Here is a 13,451-nt window from a genome sequence, read left to right on the forward strand (position 1 = left end):
CCCAGGAAGCCTCCTCCTGTGCTCCTCTAACCACTGAACTAGTTCAGTTTCTGGATCATTGGACTGCCCCATGTGTATTGTTCCCATTCCACATTCATATCCCTTTCCTTGATTTCCCCCAGAATAATTTACACAGAGGTAGGTAGGTTCCATTTACTGCACATATGGAACAGCAAAGGTGTTTTATATCTTTCTGTTTACATATCTATGTCACTTGGCTCCCTTTCCTGTAGCTTCTGCTTGCATCTCAGCCTGCACACAGCCTCTCACATCCAGGCCTGCTGCAGAACTCAGCCTGGCCTCAGAAATCCTGAAGGTCTCATTCGCCTGAGCCACATCTTTTTGCAACTTGGTTTAGTTTCTTTGATTCTTTCACCATACGTATATTGAGCACTTGTGCCTTCCCACCCCATGATGAATTTATCATCTAGTAGGGGAAATGAATGATTTATATGTGCTATGATATGGGGTTTAGGGTTGCAGACTTCAGCACTATTGATATTTGGGGCCAGATCATTCCTTGTGGTGGGGGCTGTCCTGGGCATTGTGGATGTTCAGCAGCATCGCTGACCACTACCCAATAGATGCCAGTAGTACCACCTCCACTCTCCTTGAGTTATGAGACCACCAGATTATCTGCAGACATTGCCAAATATCTCCTGGGGGACAAATCACTGCAGTTGAGAACCACTGCTCTAACCTATAGTAGACTTGATGAGACCACTGATAAACCAAAATAATGTGCTAATAAATGTTCAGAGGAGGGCAGTGTTATTTCCTGCCTGGTGGTGATCTGGGAAAGCCTCATGGGGTGGCTGGTGTCTGAGCTGAGACTTCAAGAATGGTTAGGGTTTTGAGATGGGTTTCTCAGAGGAGGGGAAAACATGGAGCACAAATGAGCAAATGAGGAGTAGCTTTTGTTGTCAAGAGTGGAGGCCATGTAGGTACTGGGAGGCTAGCTACCATAGGGCCATCTAAGTCATTATAAGGACTTCCACTTTTACTGTGAGTGATAGAGTAAATATATTTGTGTTCATTTGGAGGGAAGATGATTGTCCATAATTTGTCTTCACAACCCAAATTGCTGCAAAGTCTCATCCATCCAGAGGCCATTTTTCTTATGTCCAGGAAGGAAACCTCTGAGGCGCACAGTGCGTCTCTAAATAAACCCATGCCTGTAGCTTGGTGTCCCTTACCCCTCTGAGGATCTCAACTGGACTCTTTATCTTGGGTCTTAGTTGAATAGACTTGGTTAGCCAGCTCCCACCAGCAGGTTAGAGGATGGAAAGGGGGCACAATGGGCACAGACTCTGCAGCAAAGCTTCCAGTTTGACAGAGGGGAAAGAAACCAAAAGCAAAATTGAATGAGCAAACAAATACATTCAGGCTAAATAGTTCTTTTTAAAAATTTTTCATTTATTTATTTGATACACAGAGAGAGCACCAGCAGAGGGAGCGACAGGCAGAGGGAGAGGGAGAAGCAGGCCCTCCTTTGAGCAGAGAGCCTGACGTTGGGCTTGATCCCCAAACTCTGAGATCATGACCTCAGCCGAAGGCAGATGCTTAACTGACTGAGCCACCCAGTGCCCCTAGGCCAAATAATTCTTTAGGCAGGGGAATATCCACCCCTTCATAACCCTAAGGACATTGCTGCATGACAGTGCCACCTTAGAATGCCAGCATATGCAATGTTTAGCAAGGCAGGAAATATTCGAGATACTATAGAACCCATATGATAAGAGTTACACACCATGGTCAGGAGTCCTAGACTTCTGGCTTGAGTCCTTGGTTCAAGGCTTTGTAGCAATCAACTAGCCCCTTAACTTAGCCAAGCCTTTCTGGTCTCATCCAGAAAATGGGGATTCCCTACCAAAAGGTCATTGGGAATGTTAAATAAAATACACGATGTGAATTCTTAGCTCCGTTGTTGGCACAGATTTAGTGCTCAATAAAAATTAATAGTTCATACTATCATTTCATTGAAAGAATAAGCTACTGAGACTTCTCTCAGGTTATAAGTGTTCTGGAATATTCCCAGGGTCTCCTGGCAGTACCAAAATTTCCCTTTCAGGGAAGACATAGGATGACTGTGAAAACTGAGAAAGTTCTAATTCTATCAGTCCCCCCCCCCCTTCCTCCCTTCTTTTGGGCGGTAGAGGATGGGCCACTGAGGGAGATGACATCAGGCTCTCAAGGGTATTGGCCACTAGCCTGTGGCAACATATTTTCTCTGAGTAAGGCTAGTTCTTCACCCCTTAGAAGAACTGCTATTCTGAAATAGCGAAGAGAATAGGAAGCTATTTTCCTTTGGAAAATCGAGTTCAAGGGGAGACACCAAAGCATGTTGCAAAGTGGCAGCACTGAACTGGTGGCAGTAGCTCTGGGTTATTTTCCTTTGATCACTGTCTGCTTAGTGGCAAAGCTGAAAACTCAGGATGCTCTGTGATGTGAAACCCTGGCCTGGCACCTCCCCATCATGTAAGACGGAGACTGCCAGGAAGTCACCCCACAGGAAGGAGCTGCTCTCCGGCCCAGGGACGGCAGGACAATAAAGGACCCTGTTCTCTGTTTGTGTGTTTTCCAGGCTGGAGCAGGAAATACAAGCGCTAGAAAGTGAAGAGTCTCAGATATCTGCCAAAGAGCAAATCATCCTAGAGAAACTAAAGGAGACAGAAAAATCCTTTAAGGACCTTCAGAAGGTAAAGAAAACAAATGCGATTTCTCCAAACTATATCCACGGGGGAGTAGGCACTAGCGAATTGATGCCAATGGAGACAAGGCCAGTTAGTATTGATGAGAAGTCTGAGCACCCCACTCTGTGAAATGGGGTACCGATGTGTTAGAAGCAGGGTCGTCTCTGACACCGAGAGTGGCCTGTAGGCAGGTGGGGGACCACCTGGTCTGCGGGGAAGCACAGAGGAGAGCCTTTAAATCAATGCCCCTCCCTTTTGTCCAAACCCTTTATATGCCTGATTCCTGAAAAGTCATCTCCCCTTGGACTTCAGAATTCTAAAGCCAATTCATATTAAGCAGATTAGATCTGCTCCTTGTGGCTTTAAGCCTTTCCTTTATAAAAAGGCCAGAGGCAAAACCCTATCAAATGGATATGAATTTCAAATACACAGAGTGTAAACATGATAAAAACAGATGGTGCCGCTTAGCACAGAGGACAGAACCCATCAAGCCAGTAGTCTCTGAATATCTCAGGAACTTCCGTCCATTTTATATTATGTTTATTAAAGATTTTGTTTATTCATGAGAGACACACAGAGGGAGGCAGAGACACAGGCAGAGGGAGAAGCAGGCTTCCCAGAGGGAGCTTGACGTGAGACTCGATCCCAGGACCCCAAGATCATGACCTGAGCTGAAGGCAGATGCCCAACCACTGAGCCACCCAGGTGCCCCCCTTCCTTCCATTGTATAACGGCCCAGGTATGCAGGCCAAAGAAACAATCTAGTAAAATTAATTTTAAGATGGAATTTTCTGATATCACTTCTCCCAACACAAGCAAGGGTATTTGCCGGATAATCGACATAAATCCCTCCTGGGAGAAATTCAGTAGAGGTGGGAATGATAAAACTTTCCCTTAAATTGCAGGATCCCAGACAAATTTCCCAGAAGAAAAGAGAGCAGTGGGTTTCCCCACCACAGTCAAATTCTGGCCCTGGGGGAGAGAGATGGGTTAGATGGAGGAGGGCTTGTCTCCTCACGTGTGTAGTGACGCTCTGCCCTGCTTTTGTTTCCACAGAGCTTCTCCAATGCGGATGGAGGTAAGTGTAAGTGCTCTCTGCCCCCATTCTGTAGAGGAATCTTAATCCGGGTCAGCTTAGCGGGTCTCACGAACACAGACTCACCAGGAGATGTGATGTGTTGGTGTGTAAGGTCATCAGGGGGAAGGAACCAGAGTCTGTGCGAGGTGCACGTCCCAAGGCTTGTCTGCCTCTCTTCTAGGATGGTTTCTCGACTTACTGCTTCTAGTCTTATACGGTTGGCCTGGCTCCTCCCCTTCCCATCTAGTCCTCAAGGTTCATTGCTTGGACCTTTCTTGAAAGCTGCTCAGCAAAGAGTGCTAACGATCGATCAGGACCAGGTCCCTGGCAAGAATGAGCCCATGTGTGGCTAGGACTCCAGGTCAGAACACACATCAAAAGGCTACATCTGGTGTGGAGGAAATGTCCCTAAAGCCCGTGTTAGAACTCTGAACCAGAAAACTGCCATTTCCCCAGCCCTCCCGGGGAACGAAGCTGGGCAGACGTGCCCTCCCTGTATGGCGGAGTTGGTCTTGAGTACATGAAGGGTGGGAGCAGGGCCCTGGCTTCCTGACCCCATCCTGGCAGGAGCGGGTCTTGCTTCTGCTCTCTTCCCTTCCTTGGCCCTGCCCTCCACTCTCCTTACCTGTGGGTGTGGGGAGGAACTTGGGGTTATGTGCTTCTCATCGCTCACCTGGCTCCCCTAACTTAAGCTACAAATTCATGAAAACCACTCCAGTCCCACTTTCACCACGGCCCTCAATGAGACGTGCTCTCAAAGGCCAGGACTTTGACAAGTAGGATCAGACGCTCACCTGGTTCCTATAAGGTCACCCTCTAAACTATGACGACGACCAGGAGCCAGAATAAAAGTGGGCATCAGCCTTCTCCCAATGTCATTTGCAAATATAAGGGAAAAGATTTCAAAATGCAGAGATGGGTAATGTATTTTCACGGCTTAGCAAAGATATTTGCACTAAGGATAATTCTGACTTATCCCCCAAAAAAACACACAAAAAAGTACTGTATTATTTTATTTGATGAGGGGGGATGGTTTCCAGTAAATAATAGGCAAGGAATCTGGATTTTTGATCCCTGAGTGATCTTTGGGGAGGTAGTAAAGTAAACTTCACGTTCCCAGCACATGTGAGCAGGGACAGATCAGGGCCAAGCCAGCAGGGACTCCACGGGGAGGACCTTTGACATTCTAGAGCCTTCTCTAGGGTCTGGTCAAATTAGGGCTCTTGTTCTGTGCTTTGGGGTTAGAGCATGGACTGAGGAGGTGGCTCTGCCGCTTTGGGGGAGGAAGGGGTGGCAGCATGGGAAGCATAGTAGGCTTCCCTAGTGCTAGGAAAGCCCGAGGTGGTGTACGTAATCAGCAATAACGCAGTGTCAGGCTGGAATAGGGCAATGGGACACCCACAGACACCTACGTCCTGGAAGGGTGCACATTCACTTTTCATGCTTTTACTTATTTTTTCCCTCCCATTTCTCAAACCAGGATCTTTCCTAGAGTTTTCTCTACAATTAGGGAAGGGCGTGGAGACCCACAGAGCCTATGATTTGTTAACAAGCAACACTGAAGCCACATAATAACCCCTTGCCACTGTGTCTTTCGTTTTCAACCTGAACGTCTTTCATTTCTTCCTCCATCACTTCCCTTGATTTGCATCCCTTCACCTAGACAGTTCACAGAATTGGGAAGAAACGATTATGACAAAAAAGAGCCTACAGGGAAAATTGCCCTGATGACTCTGTCCTCCGTCGCTTTTTGACAGAGGTGACCTCAAGCTCATGGATGCAAACATCTTAGGGATTCTAAGAAATGGCCAGGGAATGATTTCTGTGGTCTTACCTGTCACCTTGGATTATGATTCCTGCCATCTCTGGTTATAACTAATTCTGGGCATCATTCTGGGCAAAGATCCTTCCAAGAATGCTGTCATTGTTTAGTTCACGCTGTGGTCTGAGAATAAAAACTGAAGCAGGCCCAGCTGCGGGACTCTGGAATGTCCGGTTAGTTTCTTTCTTTCTTTCTTTCTTTCTTTCTTTCTTTCTTTCTTTCTTTCTTTCTTTCTTTCTTTCTTTCTTTCTTTCCTTTCTTTCTTTCCTTTCTTTCTTTCTTTCCTTTCTTTCCTTTCTTTCCTTTCTTTCCTTTCATTTATTTATTCATGAGAGACACAGAGAGAGGCAGAAACACAGGCAGAGGGAGAAGCAAGCTCCATGCAGGAAGCCCAATGTGGGACTCGATCCTAGGACTCTAGGATCACGCCCAGAGCCAAAGGCAGATGCTCAACCACTGAGCCACCCAAGATGTCCCTGATTAGCTTCACATTCTTTGGTTTCAAAGGCTCCTTGATTTTAAAGTTGCCGAGACCCTCCCAGAAACAACCACCTGTTGTTCCTAACAATTAACCCCAAATTATTATCGGATAATAATGCCTTAAGAAGAATACCCTACTTCTGAAATGCTGATTACGGAATCTAAGGCCAGCTAGGATTATCTGACTGTACAAGATGCTGCAGATAACCAACAAAAACATCCCTAGTTAATGAGGTGCAAGGGGGATGGCTGCCGGTGACCCCACTTCGGGTCCCTGTGCATGTCACCCAATGCGTGTCTGAGTTAATAAAGGTACAGCACTGCTAAGTCACCAATGGCCTTGGATAGCAAGGTAGTCTTGGCCATCACGAGCCATGTATTCCAATCTTGAGTAGAATTCCCTGGCCATATGCATTCCGACCCCATCACTTCCTCCTTCCTCCTCACCCCACATACATGCTTGTTAATAGGACAGTCTTCAGCAGTTGGGTGGGTTGTTTTTACTGCCGTAAATAGGCATACGGTCTAGCGTAACGATAACTTTCATGTAGTCTATATCTTGTGCTAACTCTTCTGTACCCGCCGAGATGCTGGGTGAAACCATCGGCCAGAACTGACAAAGGAAAATGTTGTCCTGGGCATGATTCCGCCCTTGCTGTTCAATCTTGATCTTCTTAGCTTTCCATCCCGTCCCGGTCCGTGGTGGCCGGAAGCCATCCCCACATCAACACCTTCACACCCATTGCTGGGAAATCTCAACGTGTTCTCAGTTGTTCTCATAAGTCATGTTTCCAGGAGAGTGTTCATTGGTTTTCTCTGGCCCTGGCCTTCATGTTCGTCAGAGCTGCGGTAAACATTTCAGCAGGGCTGGACTAACAAGGAGCGCTCACCTTACAATTCTACCCTGGTAAAGACCATTCTCGACCTTCTCTGACCATAGGCTACCCTAACTTTGGCAGGAAGAGGCAGTTTACTGACTGAGGCCACGTGAAGAGATTTTTCCCACAGAGGCCTCGGAGACCCCGTTAATGATTCCCGGTGTTGGTCTATTGGCCACCTCCCGGCTGCCTACCTTTGGGTTTACTACTTTGCGCCCTACTGCGGGGGCTGGCTGCCCAGTTCTCCTTCTCAAGCCCCACTCCTCGCTGCTCCCCCATCTCAGCAGGAGAGTGTGGCCCCAGCTGTCCAAGAGCTGTGGTCCTCATGTGAACCTCATAGCCAGTGAACACCTGGGGAAAGGTGACTCCACCTCCACTCACACTGGGCCCGGAGCTGCCTTCTGGGGGAGGTTGAGAGGGAAGCCCTGTAATCCTGGGCCCTCTCTGATGCGGATGCCCCTGCCTGCAAGTGCCTTTTGTTTCCAGCTGCTAAAACTCCCAGAAACTCTATATTTAGCATAGAATGTATAGACACACCTGTGACCAGTCTGGTAGTCCTCAACTGGTCCTAAATGGCTTGAACCTTCATCTCACTTGAATGCAGAAAATCAGATTTATCAACATCTCATTCCACAGATTTCTAGAAATCCTCAGGGAAAACTCAAAAGCTCTGCAAATCTGCTCTGGTCATCTCTTGTCCCCTACACTGTCCCCCTGGCCCCACACTGCCGCTCAGATCTTCCCCTGGGCCACTGTCAGCTGGCCACCCCTACACCCTCAGGAGCAGCTTACCTCCAGCCTCTGCTCTCCTCTCATCCTGCATTGTGTGGGTTTGGGGCCTGGACTCTTCTCACAGCTTCATACAATGAGAGTAACCTTAATTCAGGAGTAATAGAGAATAATCTACATTAGTCACACTTGGAACCCTTGACTCAAGCCAGGCCCATCTTCAGGGTGTCCCTACAGGCCACCTCATGGCTGTCTCCCAGGCCCCTCCCCCATCATCTCAAAGGCCCAGTTTCCTTCCTTGCAGGGGAAGACTCTCAACTATGTCTGCCTGACCCAGGGCCCACCCTCCAGCACACATAAGGCCCCAAAGAGAGATGGTCACTTGAACCTCGCTGTTGCCAAAGGCCTGCCTACCTCCTCCTGATTTCCTGTTCCTTCTCCTCAAATGGTTGATATGGAAAAATCCATTCCCTTAGTGAAACTCCACCCTTCCCCCACCACAGAGTGTGTTCCTAAAAACATAATGGCCCAATATCAGCACATTCTGGATTGTTGACATTTACATGTGAGTCAGCAAATGATCTAGTTGGTGCAGGACTGAACTAATCCTAATCCTCACCCTAATCTAGTGTCTGGGTCCTCTCCAGCCCAAAATTTAAAAAAGAGAAAAGACACCTGACAGGACTAAGGCAGTATCAGTGGAGATACAGGGGATGGGACAGATGTAAGGGATGTGGAGGAGGTGGAGGCTAGGGGCTGGCTGGGCATTGAGGGAGGGTGTTCAGGGTGCCATCCGGGATCCTGGGTGAATTGTGATGCCAGTGAGCTGCAATATGGAGTAGAAGAGAGGCAGCAGATGAGCAAAGATGAGAGTTTCTTTTGGAACATGTTGAGTGTGAGGTGACTAGGAAAGATTCAGTGGAAATGTGCAGTAAGCAGCTAGATGTAAGCCATTGGCATTCCAGGATCCTGGGGCATGGTCGTGACACAAGGAAGGAATCACATCACATAGTTTTCTAGAATGTTCTTGCCTTAGCTTTCCCACTTCTCTCTGGGGGATACACAGATTCTTCTCCTGTCTCACCCCAGTGGTTTCCTCCTCTCCTCTGACAGTTTGACATGCCTGCTGAGGTCAATGTGTGGCAGGATCTCATCTCCCTGATGGCTTGTCAGGCTTTTCTCCCAAGGGGAGCTGGTCTTCCTGTTTTGCTCAGCTGCATCTCCTACAACTGGGCTAATGGTGAATTCAAGGGCTGTTGCTTTTTGGAATCTCAGGATTTTCTGGCTGACCCACCAACCTGAAATATTAAAATTGAGGGATAAATTCTAGAGTTTTGGGAAGTTGCTTTTTTTTTTTTTTTCTTAATGGCTATAAAATAGGTCTTCTGAATGAATCAGGTACCTGAAGCTACATTTCCAATTCAGGGAATGATCCCCAAGTCTATTTTTCAGTACTGTTGAAGGCATATGTCTAATCTGATGTCTCATGTATGGTCAATCCCACCAACTTGATAATGGCTCTCATTAGCCCATCCTCTTGCCCCCTGAATTCATTGTACTCTTAGGATCTAGAGCTTTCTGATGAATCTTTCAATACATAGAGCAGTCCTGGGGCTTGAGCTCTCTGGCCAGGATCCCTCCTACCTCAGCTACTCTGCTGAATACCAGTCACTGGGCAAATGCTGGTCTTTGTTCGCCTTGATCCTCTTGTTCAGTGGCCGCCTCCGCGGTCCATTATGTAGGGCAGACAAGCTGCTGTTTCGGCAGTGAACCCATTGGGCCTCCCGACACTGTGCCTAATTGTATTCCCTGTTCTCTGCTACCAGATGCAGTAAATTACATTTCCTCCCAGCTCCCCGACCTGCCAATCCTCTGTTCACGAACAGCAGAACCATCACCTGGGCAGGACGGGACTAGCAGAGCCGCTGGTAAGTCCTGGGGAGCTATTTGGTTTTGATGCCAGGACTGGCCATGGGGCCTGCATTTATCTGAGCTTTAATAATAAGGGATCCCCAGATATCCTTCCATAGGGGACCTTGTCTGCAGCCCAGCCTCAGACATAGAGTTTGCAGTGGCCACATAGTGCAGGCACGAAGCCCTGATGAGTAATTAAGGACTGATAGGAAGGAATATTGAGAAAATCATAAAGCATTTTCCCCTGACTTTGATGGGGGCCTGCCTCTCGTGTTTATGGTCTTTATATCTCTCCTTATTCTCAAAGTTAAACTGTACTCTGCCTCCAGGGGTTTTTATTTTCCACATTGGACATGTACAAGATCAAATGATCTGAGTGGAAATTATTTTCAAAGTGTACAAGTATGTTGCCAAATCCTTTGGGAATTGAGCTGCTTATATATTATAAATGTGTATTTCCAAGTCTTCTCATTATTTCTGGAATTATTTCTGAGCTACTGTGGTATAGTTGGAGGGAAAGTAGCAGTTTAAAGAACATATGTTTCTTGCTAATGTTTTTCACAATGGTGGATTTAAAAAAACAATACATTTATGAGTATAAAGTATAGAGGGAGGTATGCTTTGCTCTGTTCAGTATGAATGTGCCTCAGAAATCAGAACTGGATGGACATGAAAAATCAATCTCTAAACTAATCTTTTTACTCTATACAGAAATGCACTGAGGGCCAGGGGGTCAAATAAAAAAAAAAAAAAAGAATCACCAAGGTTGCACAGTTAGTGACAATGTAGGGGAACTCAAATAGGCACATCAGAGTATGTTTTACATAATCTAGGTAAGTTTATGTCTAAGATAAATCACACTGTGACACTTTTCATAGAACAAAATAATCTATGGATCCTTAAGGCAGAAGAAATCATTTATATAGGCCAAACTCAATATTTTGTGAAGCAAATAGTTCCTTCTTCTTTTAATGTAAAACATACCATAAAATGGCGAGAAGTGCTGATCTAAGTGTCATGTGCACTGATTAAATATCTACTGGGTGTCTCCGTAAACATCTTAGCATATTACTTTTATATACTGGCTCACAGAGTTCTAGAATTTGGTAGGACCTTAAATGGTGTCTGGTCAAACTCTGGCCAAGTTCATGTGTCCCTGGACTGAGAAATCAGTTCTTGCAGCCTGCAGCTGTGTTGCTGAGGAAACTGGCAGTGGCTTAAGCCGAGAGTTCTCACATGCTCCAAAGAGCACTTCTGAGAGCAGCTAGGGTAATAACTGTTCAACAGTCACACCTTCTGCTTGTCATTAGAGACTTGGGTGCTGCTAGTTCCCAGTAAGTATGGGCAAAGAGCTTCCTAGCCCCTTTCCACCACATGATCCTGGACCTCACAGGACTTGTGATGTGATCCACTAATGGATCGGCTCAGGGAGAAGGGAGGGATAGGGTGACAACTAATTTTTAAGGGCCATAAAAAAGGATCTGAACAGCATTGATAGTCAAAGAGCGTAATGTGCAAGAGGAAAATATTAATGCGATTGTAGTGCTGGGTGTGTGGGTATACATGCACTGTCACCACCTAGCATCCTTCACAGTTGAAAGTGCTGCAGAAACATAATGATCCAATGGCAAATGCATTTTCAAAACAAGTATCGTGTGATCAGAGTCTTCAAAAATGAGTTTATGTGTACTTCTGTTTATTACGGAAGAACTAATTTGCATAGATGTATCTAACCGTGGAAATAAGTACACACAGGATTGTAGATGGAATCGCACTAGCTATGGTTAACTCCTTTGTCTAGACTATTTTTGAGATGGTGTCCACATTCATTATCAGTTATGGCCAACAGTGGCTACACAGAGCTTGGATAGCATACCAGATAATGGCATGCACCACTAGAATTCTTTCTCCTGGACTTGATCCATCTTGCTTTATGAACATCTTTTTGGAAATTTGCACAATCCCTGGGCCATTTTGCTTTTTAATTTTTTAATCTTTATGTTTTTAAGATTTTATTTATTTGAGAGAAAGAGAACGTGAGGGGGAGCAAAGGGAGAGGGACAAGCAGACTCCATGCTGAGTGTGGAGCCTGACATGGGACTCTATTCCAAGGTCCTGAGATCATGACCTGAGCCAAAATCAAGAGTTGGATATTCAACTGACTGAGCCCCCCAGGTGCTCTTTGGGGCCCTTTTAATATATGTCACTTGTCATTACTCAGTATTATGACAAATATTCTGGTTATTTGGAGTTTGGGAGGTTTAGGATTCTATATGAATGGGGATTTATTTAGCATCATTGCTTTTAGAATTAAGAGCCATCTATTTCAATTGAACATGAGGCCAGGCTTTAGCAGACCTGCAAAGTGGTCCTCAGGCCACAGTCACATACGTCTATGATTGGTGGTTAGTGCCCCTCCAGGAGGCTCACTCTGTCTAACTGGTACTGACTGTTGAGAAGGTCTTCATTTGATGGAGTTACCATCATTTGTCTGCCTCCATCTTCCACCCATCAGTCCTTATCCTGCCCTTGGGTGCCACTTGGAACAAACCTAAGTTGATTTCCCCTTAACTATTTAAAAATGACTATCATTTCTGGTCTTTCCCAGATCCCCACTCTACTTCCCCTTAATACCCAGAGCCCCAGTCTCTTCAGCTGTCTCAAAATAATGAGATTGCTTTGAGATACTGTCCTGCCATCCTTGCCTCTCCCAACTGAAGGGGCATTCATTTTGTCTCTTGTCTTCCTGAAGTACGATGCTCAGAGCTGCTCCACTCACTCTGGGGTGGGCTGATCTCTCCCCAGAGCAGAGCGAGAATCTACAGACTGTGTGACTCACTTTGCTGGTACCATGGTCTTTCAGCTTCAGGTTCTAAAGTAAAGCCTCAGAGTCATTTGGCATATGTCACTGCTCAGCCTCATTCCCTTGATTCAGGGTAGTCATTTTTCTGGAATCATTTCCATTGAAACATATAGTCTTTTCTCCCTAATTGTGCACAAACTGCTACACCTGCTCAGAGAACCTACAAAATTCTTTATTTCTTAATCTCAAAAGGCCAAAGTAAGACTGAGCTATGCACCTTTCTCCCTTTGTAGATTTGATGTGACTGTTCAATTTCTTCTTGATAGATTGTCCCTTTAAAGTGTCAGGGGCCCCACATGGTCTCTGAGGAACATCCGTGAAAGGTGGGGAAGGAAATGATGTACGAGGATTTGGTACTCAGGGCTCAGGTATTCGCTCCCATTTCAGACACAACAGCTCCTCTGTCCTCAGGTTTATATTGTATTTCTGCATCAGATTTCCATCTGAATAAAGGGTTTCATAGTTTTGAAAGTAGAAAACTCTCTTCTCTATTATTGGGGTTTTTATAGCTATTGATTATAGCACCCCAGCCTCACTTTTCGTCTCATTTTAGTATCATCTCAGATCTGAAAAGCAAGCTTCCATTATTTTTCATCATTTTGTTGATGAAAACATTGCACAGTTGGGGCCAAAGTTAGAGGCCTGTGACACAACGTTGGGGTCTCCTGGCCCTTGAGAACCCAATAGGCACCTATGGGACATGATCATTAAATGAGTAACAAGTTCTAGCAATTGTGTTGACACCCAAGGCACATGTTTCTGTCTTGTCTATAGGAATATAAGGGACTTTGTGATGATCCAGCTGTGCTGTATCTCTGGCATTGCCTAAATTGTCTAAAGAACTTGAACAAAAAGAAAATGGAGTTCATCTGCACACCTCTTGCCTGATGAATCCTTCCTGTTTCTTGGTGGTCTCTGCTCTTTGAAAATGAACTTTAAAACGTAGCCAGCCAAGATGTCAAGCTACTTACACAGAGTCAAGCATTCTGTGCTT

The 13,451-nt window shown here is 45.8% G+C and overlaps 1 protein-coding gene across 9 annotated transcripts in view; it reads left to right on the forward strand.

The window, feature by feature from the left end:
* PALM2AKAP2 (PALM2 and AKAP2 fusion) overlaps positions 1–13,451 on the forward strand; it is a 460,195-nt gene that overhangs the window by 249,939 nt on the left and 196,805 nt on the right. For 6 of the 9 annotated variants that reach the window (XM_049116365.1, XM_025432731.3, XM_025432733.3 and 3 more), the window contains 3 exons: positions 2,585–2,699; positions 3,750–3,771; positions 9,507–9,608. In XM_049116365.1, the coding sequence (XP_048972322.1) occupies positions 2,585–2,699; positions 3,750–3,771; positions 9,507–9,608 (239 nt within the window). The remainder of the gene's footprint in view (positions 1–2,584; positions 2,700–3,749; positions 3,772–9,506; positions 9,609–13,451) is intronic. The other 3 variants (XM_049116367.1, XM_025432732.3, XM_025432736.3) reach the window with 1 other exon arrangement.

This window comes from Canis lupus, chromosome 11 (genome assembly GCF_003254725.2).
Source record: "Canis lupus dingo isolate Sandy chromosome 11, ASM325472v2, whole genome shotgun sequence".
Lineage (NCBI taxonomy): Eukaryota > Metazoa > Chordata > Mammalia > Carnivora > Canidae > Canis > Canis lupus.